The following is a 16,201-nucleotide window of genomic DNA, read 5'->3' on the forward strand; positions in this document are numbered from 1 at the left end:
CCAGGTTCTACCAAGCGCCTTCCTGAATTATCACTTACTTTATATCTATATATATTTATATATCAATAATTAGTGATGCTATCATCATAATTAAAATCCTCTTGGAAGCGTTTGTGCACATTTACATCTGAATTGACACAGCCACATTTGTAGTGATAACGAAAACAACTTAAGTGGGGGCAAAGGGGGAAATAATTAAAAAAAACAAAACCCAACCATTCAGTCCCAAAGAGAATGAAACGCCATCAGGAACCTAACAAAAGCTCCATTATGCCTTCATCAACCCCCTCTGTTTTTTTACCTCCCTTTGCTAAATGACGTTTTCAAGGCTGGCTGCATCTCTTGGTTTATCACAATAAACCACACATAGGCGGAAGATTGCTGTTCTGGAAGAACATATTTCACCTCTTCCCAGGCTCATTATAAATGGCCATAGCCGAAGGTTATGCCTTTCCTGGGGTGGTGTTTGGCAAAATACCCCGCTGCCAGAGGAGCGTTTATTTTGGGTGACTCTGGATCCAATTCAAGTGCCACGCACCTGTTTGTATTTCAAAGAGTTCCCCAATAGCAAAGATACTATTTTGGGGGCTGAGAGTGAATGTATAGCATTAAAATAACATCCTCCCTCACAGACCCACGACAGAAAGGAGGCCTGATGGAGGGTGCAATGCAGAATAATTGAAGCCCAGCAGCCACTGCATTGTAGCAAATGCTCGGGTCAGAGGCGCGATTGATTTTGCTATTCAGTAAGCGATGGCAGGATGGCGGTTTCGCTGCCCTTCAATTTGCTTTGTCCTCCAATGCCTAAGGTAGGAGTAAAGACAGCTGGGTGTAAATAATGGAATTGGAAATCTCTGCATTACAGAAAAGCAGATGAAGGCAAACAATGAAACTAAAGCGCGCTCGCTTGTGTAGCTTATCATCCTGGTGCCGGGCCGTAGGGTTGGATTGAAATGAGTGTGTAGGCACATCCCACACGTGGGCATCAATAATAAATGTTATCCCAGTGCAGTGTAATACAAGAGCTAGCATTTACATAAGGCTTTGCATCTTCAGAGAGCACCACAGATGCTAATTAAGAAACCACTGCCATCTCGGTTTTATGCATAAGGAAATTGAGGCCAGGAGGCCCAGAGATGCTCAGGGCCAGCAAAGGAATCTGCATAAGAGCTGGGACTAGAACGCAGGTGTTGTTGCCTTCCTTGGAGCAGAAGCATGTGTGCATTAGGTACAGACACACCCTCTTCTAGTGCAGCTTGGTCCCTCCTCCCCGTCCCCAGGGTAATTGTGCTGTACCAGGCAGTGCACTCTAACAGGAGATGGCCTGTCTGGAAGCCTGGCTCTTCCTCTTCACCTCCTAACAAACCCCTGCGTTGGCACTGGTGGGCAGGTGGCCTCTGGAAGGCTGCATCAGCTTGGCTGCCCCAGCAACTCTGTGCTCCCTGATTGGAGCAGCTGCTGAGACCAGGAGCCAAGGATTCCTCCTTGTCCCTTCCCCACCCCATAGGAATCTAGTGCCAGTTGCTCTGTTCCAACAGAGGAAGGGGGTGGTGCTGTCCTTGGGATACCAGGTTGGAGAGTCATTGCCCCTGGCTTTGAGTGGATTCCCACCACATGGTCCTTCTGTCGTAGCAGTCTAGGTAATCACACTCCATCTCTGGACAGTTCTGTGTAATGTGCCCGGGCTGGGCACACCTTAAGCATACCCATGGCTTCCCTTCTGCAGGCACAGCCTGACCCAATCACACTCTTCTCCCCCCTCTTTGCTTGCTCTCTGGCAGCCCTTTGCAGGTCCAGGTGTAGCACCCCAGCCCCCTTGAATTGGCTGAGTTGGGATTGCTTCCCCGCCTCGAGTCGCTTCCGAGTTTCCCAACTGAGGCTAAATTGACTTGGATAAAATAGACGTTTGTCTCCAAGCACCTGGTTGCAACTCTCTTCCTCTAACATGAACAAGGACTTGATGCAACTGCAGTGGGAATAGCAGCAGAGCTATAAAATCACAATGAATGTTCTGGGCTCATCGCAGATATGGCTGTTTAAATCGTTTTCCATAATGAACAGTTGAATCTGCTGTCCAGTATTTTAATTTGTTTAGGATGAACAAAATCTCCCCCGAGGCAGATCTACCCGAGCCCAGATAGGGCCGGTGTTATTGTTCAACATCAGCTTCATCCTTAGTACATCTGCCCATAGAAACACAAAGCCGTTTCTCTTACGATACTGTGGCCCACAAGCAAAGTCTGAGAGTTCAGGGGCAGGGAGATAGAGCAGCCCAGAGGATAGTGAACTGGACTAGGAGGCAGGCAGCCTGGATTCTGTTCCTGCTGGCTGGGTGACCTTGGGAAGTCCCATCCCATCTCTGTGCCTCTGTTTCCTTAGCTTTACAATGGTGATGAGATTTACCCTCCTTTGTAAAGTGCTTTGAGAGCTGTGGATAAAAAATGCAATGTCAGAGCTAGGTGCTATTATATATTGGACAGTTTTGCTATCCATCTCTCCTGATAAGCAGTCCAATGGTGAAATCCGGATCCCACTGAAACTCTCATCGACGTCAGTGGGGCCAGGAGTTTACCCCGAATGTTTGTGTAACCAGCGAGAGTAAACACTGCTTTCCTTGGAAAGCATAAAGCTCAGAGCTAAAAGACCCAAACTGAAGGATTATATGATAGCTTTTATTTTTGAAGCATCACTGTAGGTGTATTTTATTTAAAATTAATCAAGAGTCCTGCTCTTTCCTCTTCATCGATTGCACTGCTGGCCTGTTTGCTGTGTCCATGAGTTTGATTCATGGCCACTAGAGCTAAACATCATGTGTCCTGGCTCGAAAAGAATATAAAGCACAGACTATTTCAGACATTGTGCCTGTCAGTAACACAGCTGAGTGTATTGAATTAATAGTGGGTAAATGCTCTTGCCTTCATTTTGTGTTGGGACTGGTCTAAACACAGGTTTTTGTACTGCTATCACTAGGTTTTGTGTATGTGTGTGTGTGTAAGTGCCTTTATACTGGTGTAATCCACGCTAGGCGGGTTGTATCTATTCAACTGTTTCAGTTTCTAAGTCAGTCTAGTTCTAACAGGACAAAAACCTATGCGTCAATCCACCTTTACTTACTATGATCCCTTCAGTGCGGGTGCACTTGGGATTGTACCTTGCCTGAAGGTATTGGCTCCCCTTGGTGCTGGGTATTTTATAGAGACATGGCATATTCAGACCTGAATGAATAAAGAGAAAAGCAGAGTGCTTCTGTCCCCACAACAGATACATGGAAGCACTCTGTATCATCAACCCCAACTGTTCGAAAATCATGAGATTGGCTTGGAAACCATCAGGTTTTTTTATTTAAAAGAAAATTGGGGTTCTGTATATTTGATCTCTCAGCCTGTAGGAGGCACCCTAGAGTAAGCTCAGGTTCCATTTTCATACTTGTTTTTTACAGCTATGAGAACTAGAAACTTCTTTAAAAAAAAAAAAAAAAAAAAGATGGGATTGTTGCATAATCAGCTGACTCCAGGAGTTGGGGCTTTAATTTAAACATCAGATGAAACTCGCGATAAAATCATGAGCGTTTAGGATACGCCCACACTGCAGTCAGAGGTGGGATCATAACTAAGCTAGCTTTGATCTAGCTAGCTTGACTAACAATAGCAGTGACCTCTTCAGCACAGACTGGAGTGTGGGCTAATTACCCAGGGTCCCTGGCTTCCCGTGAATCCCTTTCTGCCACGGCTTTGCTGCTCCTGGTGGTCTCGCTAGCTAGATTAAAGCTAGCTGTGGGTATGCCTGCAGTTGTAGTGTAGACGCACCATGGAAAGAGGCTGTGGGCTGTTGCTTTATGTTAGGTCACAACCCCTAATACAGGTGAGGGGCACATGCTTCGTAGGCTGGACCTCAGCGGCAGTGCTGCCCTTTTAGCCAGGTGGGGAGACTTTCCACAGACTCAGCTTCTGCTGGGTGAAACTTTATCCACTCTGACTTTGGGCCCATGTGTGAGGCCAGGTCTACACCACAGCCTTGCATTGGTATAACTGTGCCCCTTAGGGGTGTGAAAAATCCACACCCTTGAGTAACATAGTTCTATCAGCCTAACCCCCGGTGTGCACAGCAGGAGAGAGCGTGTCCTTGATACTGGCTCCCTCGAAAAGTCTCCACTCCCTCTTCTATTTATCAGCAGAGACAATGTTGTAGGAGCAATGTGAAATGACAAACGTGTTCTTTATTAGCTAGCAAGTGGGAGGGGGGGTCGGAGATTTGGCTGTCTGGAGCATAACTGTTTAATTGTTGTTGTTTCTGTTGCTATGCTGGGGAAGGAATTGGGAACCGCAGTTCTTCAGCCCCTGCCCTCTCAGAATCCACCTCTTCTTATGGAGGTGCACAGTGGCTCAGCTCACGACTCAACCCAGGGTCTGTCACGCTGTGGAAGGGGGTTTCTCGGCCAGTCACTGGCGACTGTTTGATCTCGTGGTTCATGTTCAGCCCTAAAATATTTTCACATTCAAGCATGTTAGAGGCCAGAGCAACTGGCTTACTAAAAAGAACCAGCACTACGCCGGGGCTGACCTGGTACAGCAGAACCCAGTGCTGAGCCTGACAGGCAGCATGGACCAGCGCAGAGGGCACTGGACTGTGAATTGATAAACTTGGGATTTGTTCCCCACTCTGCCTCTAACCAACCATCAGACCGTGGGTAAATCACTTAACTTCTCCATGCCTCAGTTTCCTCATCTGTGAAACAAGGACGATGCTGATTCTTCCCTGCGTGCAAAAAATCCTCTAGCAATGGTAAACGCTGTTATCGAGCATTTCAAGCGCTGTTTGATTATGCCCTGCTGTAAAAATGCAAGTTGCAGCATCCTGGTGCAGTTAAGTGTGCTCACCATTGCACCTCTGTTAGTATTGAGACCCACATTTCCAAAGGGCTTTGAGAACGCCAGGTGAAAAGTTCAGTAAGAACCACCAAGTACGGCTATTTTCTCCGTCAGCTGCGCCAGCTCCAAGCAGAACTGCAAGATTCACATTCTGCATGAAATATTTAAGGATTTGATCTGTTGTAATATATTCACTTATTCTTGGACAACGTGTCTCGTTAGTTCATTATTCCGTGTGCTGGGAGGCTCAAATGAAATTGCATTTTCCGGTATTTATTCTTCTTCACTGCTGCTCACCTCCTCCGCATCCCCATGCTTTATGTTAAATATGTTTAACATGGTTGCTTCATCACAGTGTTGGTATTAAAAACTAAATTAGAGAGATATTACAAGTTACTGCCCTTTCCATGCCTGCTGCACGTTTGAATTGGCTGAGCTTTCTTCTCTTTGTGCTTGTATTTTCAAGTTCTTCTTCGAGTGATTGCTCATATCGATTCCATTTAGGTGTGCGCGCGCTGTGTGCACAGTCGTCGGAAAGTTTTCCCTTAGCAGCTCCCGTTGGGTCGGGTCGGCTGTGGAGCCCCCTGGAGTGGTGCCTTCATGGCATTGAATATATGCCCCTGCCAACCCGACCCCTCCTCAGTTCCTTCTTACCGCCTGTGACGGCCGTTGGAATGGTGATCGCTTGCCTAGCAAGTGCTTCCCTTAGTGTTCTTTTCATAGCATAGTTAGTTTAGTTGTAGTTCTTCCAATCCCCCGTCTGGGCAGGGCCGAGGTCGGCGCACCCACCACGACACCAGAGCCTTTCCCCTTGTTTTATGAATCGTCTATTCCACTTCTACCATGCTTGATTCCCAAATAACATCGGACCGCTGGGTTCTTCGCACAGTAGAAGTGGGATATTCTCTCCAATTCTGCTCCTCCCCTCCATTCCACGCCACCTTCCTCGTCCCTCTTCAGGGACCCTTTTCACGAGCAATTCCTTATCCAGGAGGTGCAGGCGCTCCTCCGCATGGGAGCAGTAGAGGAGATTCCTCAGGAGCTACGGGGCAAGGGGATTCTACTCCCTCTATTTCCTAATCCCCAAGGCAAAGCGGGGTGGGTCACATCCATTTTATTTTGGGGTTAGTTTAGCATTGCCCCTTAGGACTCTCAAAAGCAAAGCGGTCCTGATGCAGCAACAGTCTTTGGCCCATTTACAACTTTAAGCGCATGAGTAGGGTGACCAGATGTCCTGATTTTATAGGGACAGTCCTGATTTTTGGATCTTTTTCTTATATAGGCTCCTATTACCCTCTGCCCTCGTCCCAATTTTTCACACTTGCTGTCTGGTCACCCTACGCACGAGTAGCTGTGTTGGAAGCTAATGGAACTTGCTCGTTTGAGCTGAGCGTGCTTTTTCAGATCTGTTTGCTGCAGGAGGTTTGTGTCTTGTCATAGATTTTTTTAAGGCCACAAGGGACCAGTAGACTGTCTAGTGAGAGCATGTGTACAGCTAGGGGATATCCCAGACTAGGGATTGGTAGGGGCTTCCATGTGTTATACTTAGCTGCAAGGAAGAGCAAGTGGAGATGGGGCGAAGGGACGAGAGGTTTGTTGGAAAGAAAGTTGGCCCCACCTGACAGGTAGCAGTTTGTCCTACTCCTGGCTTGGTGGGAAGAGAGCTCAGGGATATAAATTTTGGGCATAGGATTTCATCCTGTTAATTCTGGAGTCATTTGAATAAAGCACATGTCCCAGGAAGGCATCCCACCATGATTTGAAGACCTCAAGAGACAGAGAATCCACTGCTTCCCCTGCTAGCTGGTTGCACTAGCTAATCAGCTAACCTGACCTCGCTGTTATAAAGTTGTGCCCTATTTCTAATTTGAATTTATCTGGCTTATTGAAATCTCTGATAATCTGTTGCTGCCATGTGCGGGAGGTTGTCCATTGCAGAGAGCGCCCCGGGGGTCACCGGGTTCTTGCAGTGGGTCTGGCTGGCGATCTTTGCAAAGCATGCTGGGTCTGCTCCAGAGGAGCCTTTTGAACTCTCCTTCCTTTTGTGTCTGTCTTAGGAGGAGAGAGATGGAGCTTCAGAGGAGGGCCTGGGGAGAGAAATGTCACTCTAGCAGTGATGAGTGTTATCCCCACAGGGATGTCCTGATGATCACACAATAACTTGCTCCAGGGAACTGGTGTTACTCTGTCACTGCAGGTCTCAGTTGGGTGGGGGCTAGCCAGCCAAAGCATGCTGGCCTAGCACAGTCGATGGGGCAGTCTCTGAGCCCACATGCTCCTGCCAGGAACATGCACTGGCCTATGGGTAAACACGTCTCTGTCTCCGAACAGGTTTGGAAGAGGTCTGGCGCATGGTTCTACAAAGGATTGCCTAAGTACATCATGCCTTTGAAAACCACCAAAGCCAACGAACTGCGTCTGCGGCCTCGACAAGCTGAGCCAGATGTGCAAGAAGTGAAGGGCGTCGGGACAAATCGCTCCTACACCTGGGCCAGAGGGAGAGGTCAGTCGTTAATTTCTTCCCTGTGTTTTCCTGACTTGGGAGGACTGGGAGTGAGTCAGGTGCAGTGGGGCTGAGGCGTCCCATTGGTATTCACCCAAGAGTTCTGCAGTTTCACTTTTGAATTCCTTCAGAACTACTAACTGTAGTCTGTAACCTATCATTTAAATCAGCTTCTGTGCCAGATGACTGGAGGATAGCTAAGGTGACGCCAATTTTTAAAAAGAGCTCCAGAGGTGATCCTGGCAATTACGGGCCTGTAAGCCTGACTTCAGTACCGGGGAAACTGGTTGAAACTATAATAAAGAACAATATTGTCAGACATGTAGATGAACATAATTTGTTGAGGAAGAGTCAACATGATTTTAGTAAAGGGAAATCATGCCTCACCAATCTACAAGAATTCTTTGAGGGGGTCAACAAGCACGTGGACCAAGGGGATCCAGTGGATATAGTGTACTTAGCTTTTCAGAAAGCCTTTGACAAGGTCCCTCACCAAAGGCTCTTACGAAAAGTAAGCTGCCGTGGGATAAGAGGGAAGATGCTCTCATGGATTGGTAACTGGTTAAAATATAGGAAACAAAGGATAGGTATAGATGGTCAGTTTTCAGAATGGAGAGAGGTAAATAGTGGTGTCCCCCAGAGGTCTGTACTGGGACCAGTCCTATCAACATATTCATAAATAATCTGGGAAAAGGGATAAACAGTGAGGTGGCAAAATTTGCAGATGATACAAAACTACTAAAGATAGTTATGTCCCAGGCACATTGCGAAGAGCTACAAAAGGATCTCTCAAAACGGGGTGACTGGGCATCAAAATGGCAGATGAAATTCAATGTTGAGAAATGCAAAGTAATGCACATTGGAAAGCATAATCCCAATTATACATATAAAATGATGGGGTCTAAATTAACTGTTACCACTCAAGAAAGAGATCTTGGAGTCATTGTGGATAGTTCTCTGAAAACATCCACTCAGTGTGCACAGCGACTGAGCTGGATTTCTGCATTTTCCAGGGTTTTAGGGCTAAATCCAGAGACTGGGCCAGCTGGGCTGTGGTGGGATTTGGCTGACCTGTGCCTGTAGTAAAGGAAAGGTTTTTGTTGCAGGCCAGTCCTGCTCTGGATTGTTGTGGACTGGGGTCAGCGTGACCTATGAAGGAAAGGAGGGTGATGGGGACTCCATTCCTTTAACTTGCACGGTATGGTCTGCAGCAGTGCGTGTTTCCTAGTGATTAGCACATGGAACTGGGAGCTCTTGGTTTCTGCCACTCGCTCAGTGTGTGACTCAAATCCTTTCCCCAAGCTCCGTGCCTCAGTTTCCCCCCCTGTAGCTAGGGGATAACGATACTGCCCCATCTCCCACAAGGGGTTATTAGTGTGTGCAAGGCAAAGCACTGCTCATCTCAGCCCGCCCCCCGCAATCATTGCTAATAACGATTGATTACAGGACTGTGAGGGAGGCCAGACGGGGCGTGGCTGCTCTGTACGTGTGGTGTGCGCATTGCATTTATAACAGGCAGGAGAGCTCGCTGTCGGAGGCAGATGAGTGGGATCATTCACTGATAAGAAACATCTGCTTTTCCAAATGGGAGAGGCTGGCTTCTGTTGTCTGAGACCCTGTATCCTTCTCTCTTCCACGCCGAAGAGACGTAGATGAAGTTGAGGGCTGTGCGGCTGGGGGCGAGAGGGGCGTTCAAATCTCTATGGTTTCTTCCAGCGTTTCTCAACCTTTCTGATACCAGGGACTGGCTTGCTGCCTTTGTAAACTGCGTCAGGAAGATCTCAGGGACTGGCGCCTATCCACGGACTGGTAGTTGAGAAACGCTGGGCTAGTCCATCCTTGAGCCCTCTGCTGAGGCTGCCAATAGAAGGATCGGTTGTGATGTAGCACCTGTCTGCTGAGACCTAGGCTGCGGCATCCCATCCGTCCCACCAGCTCATTTAACCCTTCCCACTGATCAGCCATTAGATGGTGACCATGTTCAGTCTCTGCTAATTTAGCCCAATGTCCAGAGGCAAAAGGCTCTGCGGATCCTCCCGAGCCATCTGCACCTGCAGGTGTTTGGGCAGGATAGTAACTGCTGCTGGAGAGCGACACAGGCAGTCGGCTCAGAGAGGAGTTGAACAAACCGGCTCAGGCTGGGTGAAATGAAGCTGTCGGCCTTCATTCCCCTGGAGCACGTGTGCATCGGTGGAGTGCAGAAGGGGTTCACAGCACAAACTGATAGGTGCAGTGCTATGAAAGTACACTCCTCCCCAGCCCTGGGATCGCAGCCTAGAAAGAGCTTGGGATTTCTGCTGTCCTCTGAAGCATTGATCGTTGCCAGAAGCAGATAAAGTAGACGGATCAATGATCTTATCTGGCCTGGATGCTCCTATGCTTTAGTGTGGTGGCTCCAGCGTGGCCCACTAGGTAGAATGAAAGACTCACTTTCTCTCGCCAGCAAAACTGAACAGGTACTGAATAAGGGAACTTACTGGCAGAATTATACTGGTGTAATTATACTGCTATAGCTATACAGGAATACCTTCCCTCGCGGACGCTCATATTCCAGCCGAAGGGGGCATTTTTCCAGTTTACCTTATATTGCTTTGGAAGTGGTATAAAACCCTCTTCTGAGGGAGTAGGAGAGGACCTGGAGTCACTGGTAGTCAAGGGGAGTCCAGGCCCAGGCTGCCTATGCCGAGCTAATGAAAGGGAAACAAGCCCCTCTGGGTAGTTAATTGAATAACAAGCACCTGGGCCAGCTAAAAAGCCATCAGGGCTCAGTTTCAGGGAGGTCCTCAGAGAGAGAAGCTCTTCTAAGGGAGAGGAGCTCCCACAGACCCCAGGTCTCAAGGAGGAGGGCTGGGCATCCCATCAGCCCAAGGGGTCGGACTTTATTTCATGTTTAGTTGGCTTTAATAAAGTGGAACCCCAACAGGGGAATCCTCTTACACTGGACTGTGTGGAGTTCTCAAAGGGCCCTGAGAGAAGAGAAACTGAGGCAGGAAGGGGCGTGCCTGCCCTGTCGCGGCTCCCCAGCACTGCCACCCCAGCATACTGGGGGCAGTGGGCCTTCTTACCTGGTGAGTGGCAGGGAGGTGTCAGGGCCCCAAGCGGTAGTCCTGCCCAGAAATGGGGCCCCAGGCATGTCTCAGTCTGGCCCTGAGGCCATCAGCAAATAGGACGTGTGCTGTGCCATTTCCCCTCTGAACAAGTGTCTGGATGTGGTAGGTGTGGGGCAGAAGCGCCTCTCACAAGGCCGCAGAGCGCACGTTCCAGCTCTGTACCGTGTCCCTTGTCCCCCTCGCATCCTCCACATATGCAGACAATCCCCAGTCGCTGCCTTCGCTGCGTCGAGCCGCCGCTTCTGTTTGGTCATACCCAGCTCTGCTGTTAATCACAGCAGCAGCAGAACTTGGTTTCCCTAGTAGGGTGACCAGGAACCAAGTGTGAAAAATCAGGACAGGGGATGGGGGGGTAAAAGGCGCCCATAGAAGACAAAGCCTCAAATATCGGGACTGTCCCTATAAAATCGGGACATCTGGTCACCCTATTCCCTAGCGTCATCTGGGTGAAAAACAATTGGGCACTTTTGGAGAGTCGAGCTGCCGGTTTCCTTTGTGGACCGGCTGATCAATGCTGCAGAACTAAAGCACCACCATGTTGTGTTGATTCCTCTCTGTTCCTTTCCAGCGTGGATTAGCAGAACTGCCTGCTCTCGCTGTCCCGCTGTCTCTTGCCAGTAAGCCTCCCAAATCAGGGGAACTTTGAAGTGTTCTTACTACTCTTTCTCTCATGCTTGGGGCTAGATCTCATCAATGTTAATGCAGGAAATGGCGTTTTTAATAATGAGTCTTGGGAGTTTGGTTTTGCTAACATCATATTAAGGCCCAGACTAAGGTAGTGCTCCCAAGCCCTACTGAAATTTTCCTAATTAAAGACAAAATTGATCAAGAGTGGCCGGTTGTGTTTTCACCCAGGAGAGGGTTAGAGGAGGTTGTCTTGGCAAACGGACCAAGTGATGTATTTAAGGACTCCGAGTAGCTCAACTAAAACGTTCCTCCTTTAAGAGGTTAGCTGATCCAAAACCCATTGAATTCGGTGGGAGTCTTACCGTTGACTTTAGCAGGTTTTGGATTAAGCCCAGGGTGCCTAAAACCAGTACCCTGGAAGCTTATTCTTGTACCAGGTGTTTTGTCCTGGATTGTAGCAGATAGGATACGGGAACTAAAAAGGTTATATTTGTCCTAATGAAATAGTAAGCAGGCAGGGTTCTACCTTGTTACGCTAGTGTAAATGTGGAGTGGCTCTATTGCCGCTAATGGGGCTACCGTGGAATTATGCCAGAGTAACTGAGAGCAAAATTTGGCCCTATGACTTTTCAAATGATCCCTTAGGGTACATCTACACTACAAAACAAAACCCACAGCCACGAGTCTCTGAGCCCAGGTCAGCTGGCTGGGGCTCATGAGGTTTGTGCTACCGGACTAAAAATAGCTGTGTGGACGTTCCTGCTGGAGGTGGAGCCCAGGCTCCAAAACCCTCTTCATGTTTCAGAGCCTGGGCTCCAGCCCTCGTGGGAATTTCTACACTGTTCTCTCTGGACCCGTAGCATGAGCCCCATGAGCCTGAGTCTGTTGACCCAGGTGGACGTGGGTCCTTTTTTTTTTCTTTTTTTTTTCTCCTTGAGGTATAGACATACCCGTAGACTCTGGTCCTTCTCCCATTGGAGTCAGTGGCAAAATCTCTCCTTGGTTTCAGTGAAGGGAGATCAGATCTCTAATGAATTTAGGGTTCCCTCTTCTGAATGTTTTTCACAGTGAGGATATAGATGGCTTCCTTGGGGGTCCCCATCCTGTCCATCTGAGTGCCAAAGGCTTTGCCTATCAGCATTTCTCTCTTTTTGATGTGCATCGAAGGTGCATGTGAAACTGGAGGTGGAAAGCCACACATCAGTGAAGTAGAGGAATCAGCCCAAACGAGCTACTCATCATTTGTTTCTTGACAGAGAGCTGTGATCTGAGCACAGGACTGTGAGCCAGTCACTTAGCCAGACTGCCTCAGTTTCCCCATCTGTTAAATGGAAGTAAAATGGTGCTGGGAATCATCTTTCACATGGTGCTGGCCTTTCTCCAGAAAAAAATAATTACAAGTGTAAACAAAATTACTAATATGTATTTGCTTAGCGCTGCCATCGTCTGTACATATTGTGCAGAAACCATTACAAAGACCTTACCCCAAAGAGTTTTCAGTTTAACAGATGCAACCAGTGTAATAAAATCCTACCCAAACATACTCCATCCTTCTTACCTTTGGCCTGATTCTACTGCTGTCAGTGAAGGCCTTTCTGTTTCAAATGCTTGTAGAAACGTCAGAAGAGAGGCAAAGATGCTCAGGTCGGATGTTGCTCTCAGAGTAGGCTGGCTAGTTTGTTTTGAATAAGGAGCTCCCACAAATACCGTTCAGGCACCAGACACAGTGAAGAAGCAGCTCAGGAATAACAAAGCCACTTTGATAAACTGGGCCCCTTCACTGATCCAAGCGGTGCTATTCCTTTCTCGTGTGCTTACACATCTATGGCTTGTTGTGGTTTATGGGAGAAATAATATCAAACTGGTCCTTACCCCGTTTAATATCCTGTCACTTTCTTCCCTTGTTTTTCTCCGACATGCCTCTAGTGCTGTGGTTGCCACAAAATCACCGTCTCCAATGTGGTGTACAACCTTTCTTTCCCTGATACAGGCTGGATCTTGCTGGGGATCTGCTTCCCCTGGCCTCCTTCCCATGTGTCTTATGGTAGCTGCCCTCCCCAGATGTGGCAGTCAGTCCCCCCACCCCTAAGGTGCTGGCCTCTGTACAAGCACATAGGGAGAGGGAGTCCCTGTCCCAAGAGCTGCCAGTCTAATTAGACAAGGTGGATAAAGGGGGTGAGCAAGGGAGGATCGTTACCCCTGTTTTACAGGTGGGGAGCTGAGGCCCAGCGGGCGGATGTTCTCTAGGTCAGTGAGTCGAGCCATAAATCTTTTGCACTCTGATTTCCCCCCCCCTCTGGTGCCCACACAGTAGCACTCTGCCCCTTTCTGCTCCTGTCACCAGGCCCCTCTTGCTCGGATATTTAACCCACTCCCTTCCCTTCGGCTCGGCCTGCCCCTTTCAGTGCAGCCTTTTCAGATAACCAGACTGCGAGGCCATGTGCTGAGCTGGCATCCCCTAGGCACCCAGCCACGAGCTGCAGTTATGTTGCCAGCCTGCACTGAAAGCTGCACCCCGTCTGGGTTAGGGTATGGAAGGTGCTAGGTAACACATGTTTACAGCCTGCTTTAGACAATACAGAATGCCATTAGCACATGTTCAGCTGGCAAACTCGACCAGTTTAACATGTTAATGGCACATGTCTTATCACTACCTGGCTGTTAGTATGTGTTAGCCAACACCTTCCAAAGCCTCGGGCATACAAGACCAGTACGGCCGCCATATAAAATCCCATCTCTATTGAGCAGATGTGCTCAGAAAGGAATAATAACATTAATGTACCTGCTGCTCTCTAGCAAAACCAGAGAGGTTAACTTCTGAGGCTTCTCCTAAAGGGCTTTTTGTTCCCTTGGGCGACAGTAAGGGGAAGATGGTTGGCTTAAGGCAGACAAATGCCTCTTGTGAGGCTTCGCAGTGACCTCAGTTCTCCAGGCTTTTAAAGAGTTGAAGCAAAGCACAGGAGACGTGGGATCAAGCCTTGGCATCAAGGTGAATTAAAGGAAAAACCCGCTTGGCAGCAGCAGCATAATTAACCTGCTGCTTGTAGCTGGGTAGTTTAGCAGCTCAGGTGTATGCAGCAGCAAGTCTGGAAGCTGAAATCTCTCTGTTATATCTCAGCAGAAGGGGCTCCTCATCCCGGCTGTCAGATTGAGGTGAACATTTGTCACATCATATTTTACATACCTCAAAGGAAGGCCTCTATCGATGAGTCTAGCTGTGTACTCAGGTAAAGGCCCTTGCAGCAGAGCACACCAGGCAGTTGCTGCGGCTGCTGAATAACGTCACATGGGGATTAGGTCGGCTGATTTTTGAGTCCCCTGCGCTGATCCGAGGGGAAGGATGGTCCAGTGGGTCTCTTGAAACCTGGGTTCAATTCCCAGCTCTTCCACAGACTCCCTGGGTGATGTGGAGCAAGTCACTCGGTCTCTCTGCGTCTCAGCTCTCCATCTGTAAAACAGGGATAATAGCTTTACCCTGCCTCGCAGGGGCATTGAGGGAGATCCAGTAGAGACCAAGCTGCTCAGATACTACAGTAGTGGGGCCACAGAAGGACCTAGATAGAGCAAGCTCCCGCCTGTCAATGTGATCAATCCCGAAGCAGTCACTTGTTCTTGCACTGTGACTGCTGAGGGGTGAGGGGATGGCTCAATGGTTTAAGCATCACAAATGAAATCCGTAGGCTTGGTGGAACCACTGGTGTGAATTCCAACAATGTGGACCTGCTAGCTGTGCGTGTAGCTTTTCAGGGAAGAGTTTAAAACCCCATGTCCAGCCTGCTCTACATGGGCATTATAGGCATGTTTCAGAAGATATGGGGTTTGTCCACATATCCTTGGCCAACTTCTGCATTCAGTGCCAGTCAGCTGCTGAGCCTCGGCCCAGAGCTGGCTGCATTTCGGCAGTGCTGGGTGTATGAACCTTGGGATAAAGGGCACTGTGTAAATGTGCAATATTATTGCTACATGTGACCCACGTTTACCAGCTGTGATGGCCCAGCTGAATTGTGAACAAGTCCGTCCAACACCCCTCTCTGCTGGCCCCAGGACTTGAAATGTTCCTTTTAACACAAAAATAATTCTAGTCTTCCTGGCTGTGAAGAAACTTTCCCTGCGTGTGACCCTTTGTCCTGCCCTCTGAAACAGCAGCTCAGAAAGGGGCAAGCTACTCCTGAGCTCATTTCAATGACTCTGAAGCCACGTTAACGCCTTTGCTGCCCGTAACAGATGTATGCAGCTGTTTTGGGACAGTTAGTGGAGCTTACTCCAGTGGGTGGAGTTTGGGATCATGGGTGGAGCTTAACTAAAATGCCATTCCTCATCTCCCCCCTCCCCCCCCCCCCCCAACTCCGTAAGGGATCTGTGTAGGGTTCTGGTAACTGTGTATATTGTGTCCTGTGCCCGTCTATGAAGACCTGGAGTGGGGAGGAGAAAGCCAACCAGAAATGGGCCCCTGTTTGGGGCGTTCAGCTGAAGGGGGTGGTGGGGTGAGGGAGGCACAAAGCCATCGAAACACGCTTGGTCACTGCACCGCCTGACACCTGCGAGTGTGCTTAGTGAAAGAAAAGCAAGAGTTTTGTACGCACCCATTCTCCCTGCCTTTAGTCTTTCCGTAATAAACAAGCAGTTGCCGTGGGAACTCTGCTATTATTTAAGTCACAAATATGTATTGTCCCCATGAGAATGGCAGTCACGTTTCCTGTCCTCGAGGACAGCTCTGCTAGCTATGTTGGAGCATTTGGGTGTTTGCAGTAGGACAGGAGGGACCTGGGCAGTTACGGGAGAGGTGCCAAATTAATAGCAGACACTTTCTTCAGGCACCTTTGAATCCTGCAGAAGAATTAAAGGATTCCCTCCCCTCCCCCCCCCCCAAGGGGTCTGGTCTGGTCCCTAAGCAGTGGCATCGCTGGTATCAGAATTTCACACAGCCATGTTCTCCAGCTCTTGTCTCTTCTAACAATGGGCACAAGTCCTGTTGCCATGGGATGTGCTGAGGTGTCAGTCACTCTGCGGGCGGCACAGAGAGCAGCTGTGGGGCGCAGGACAATACAGCTTAGGGTCCTGCGGCATCTTTGTGCAGGAATTCTATCCCCAGG

The 16,201-nt window shown here is 48.8% G+C and overlaps 1 protein-coding gene across 1 annotated transcript in view; it reads left to right on the top strand.

Annotated features, from left to right (window-relative positions):
• Window positions 1-16,201, top strand: part of RPH3AL (rabphilin 3A like (without C2 domains)) — a 56,738-nt gene that overhangs the window by 21,875 nt on the left and 18,662 nt on the right. Inside the window, exon 5 of the mRNA XM_065418345.1 lies at window positions 7,200-7,371. Coding sequence (XP_065274417.1) covers window positions 7,200-7,371 — 172 coding nt within the window. The remainder of the gene's footprint in view (window positions 1-7,199; window positions 7,372-16,201) is intronic.

This window comes from Emys orbicularis, chromosome 17 (genome assembly GCF_028017835.1).
Source record: "Emys orbicularis isolate rEmyOrb1 chromosome 17, rEmyOrb1.hap1, whole genome shotgun sequence".
NCBI classification, from domain to species: domain Eukaryota; kingdom Metazoa; phylum Chordata; order Testudines; family Emydidae; genus Emys; species Emys orbicularis.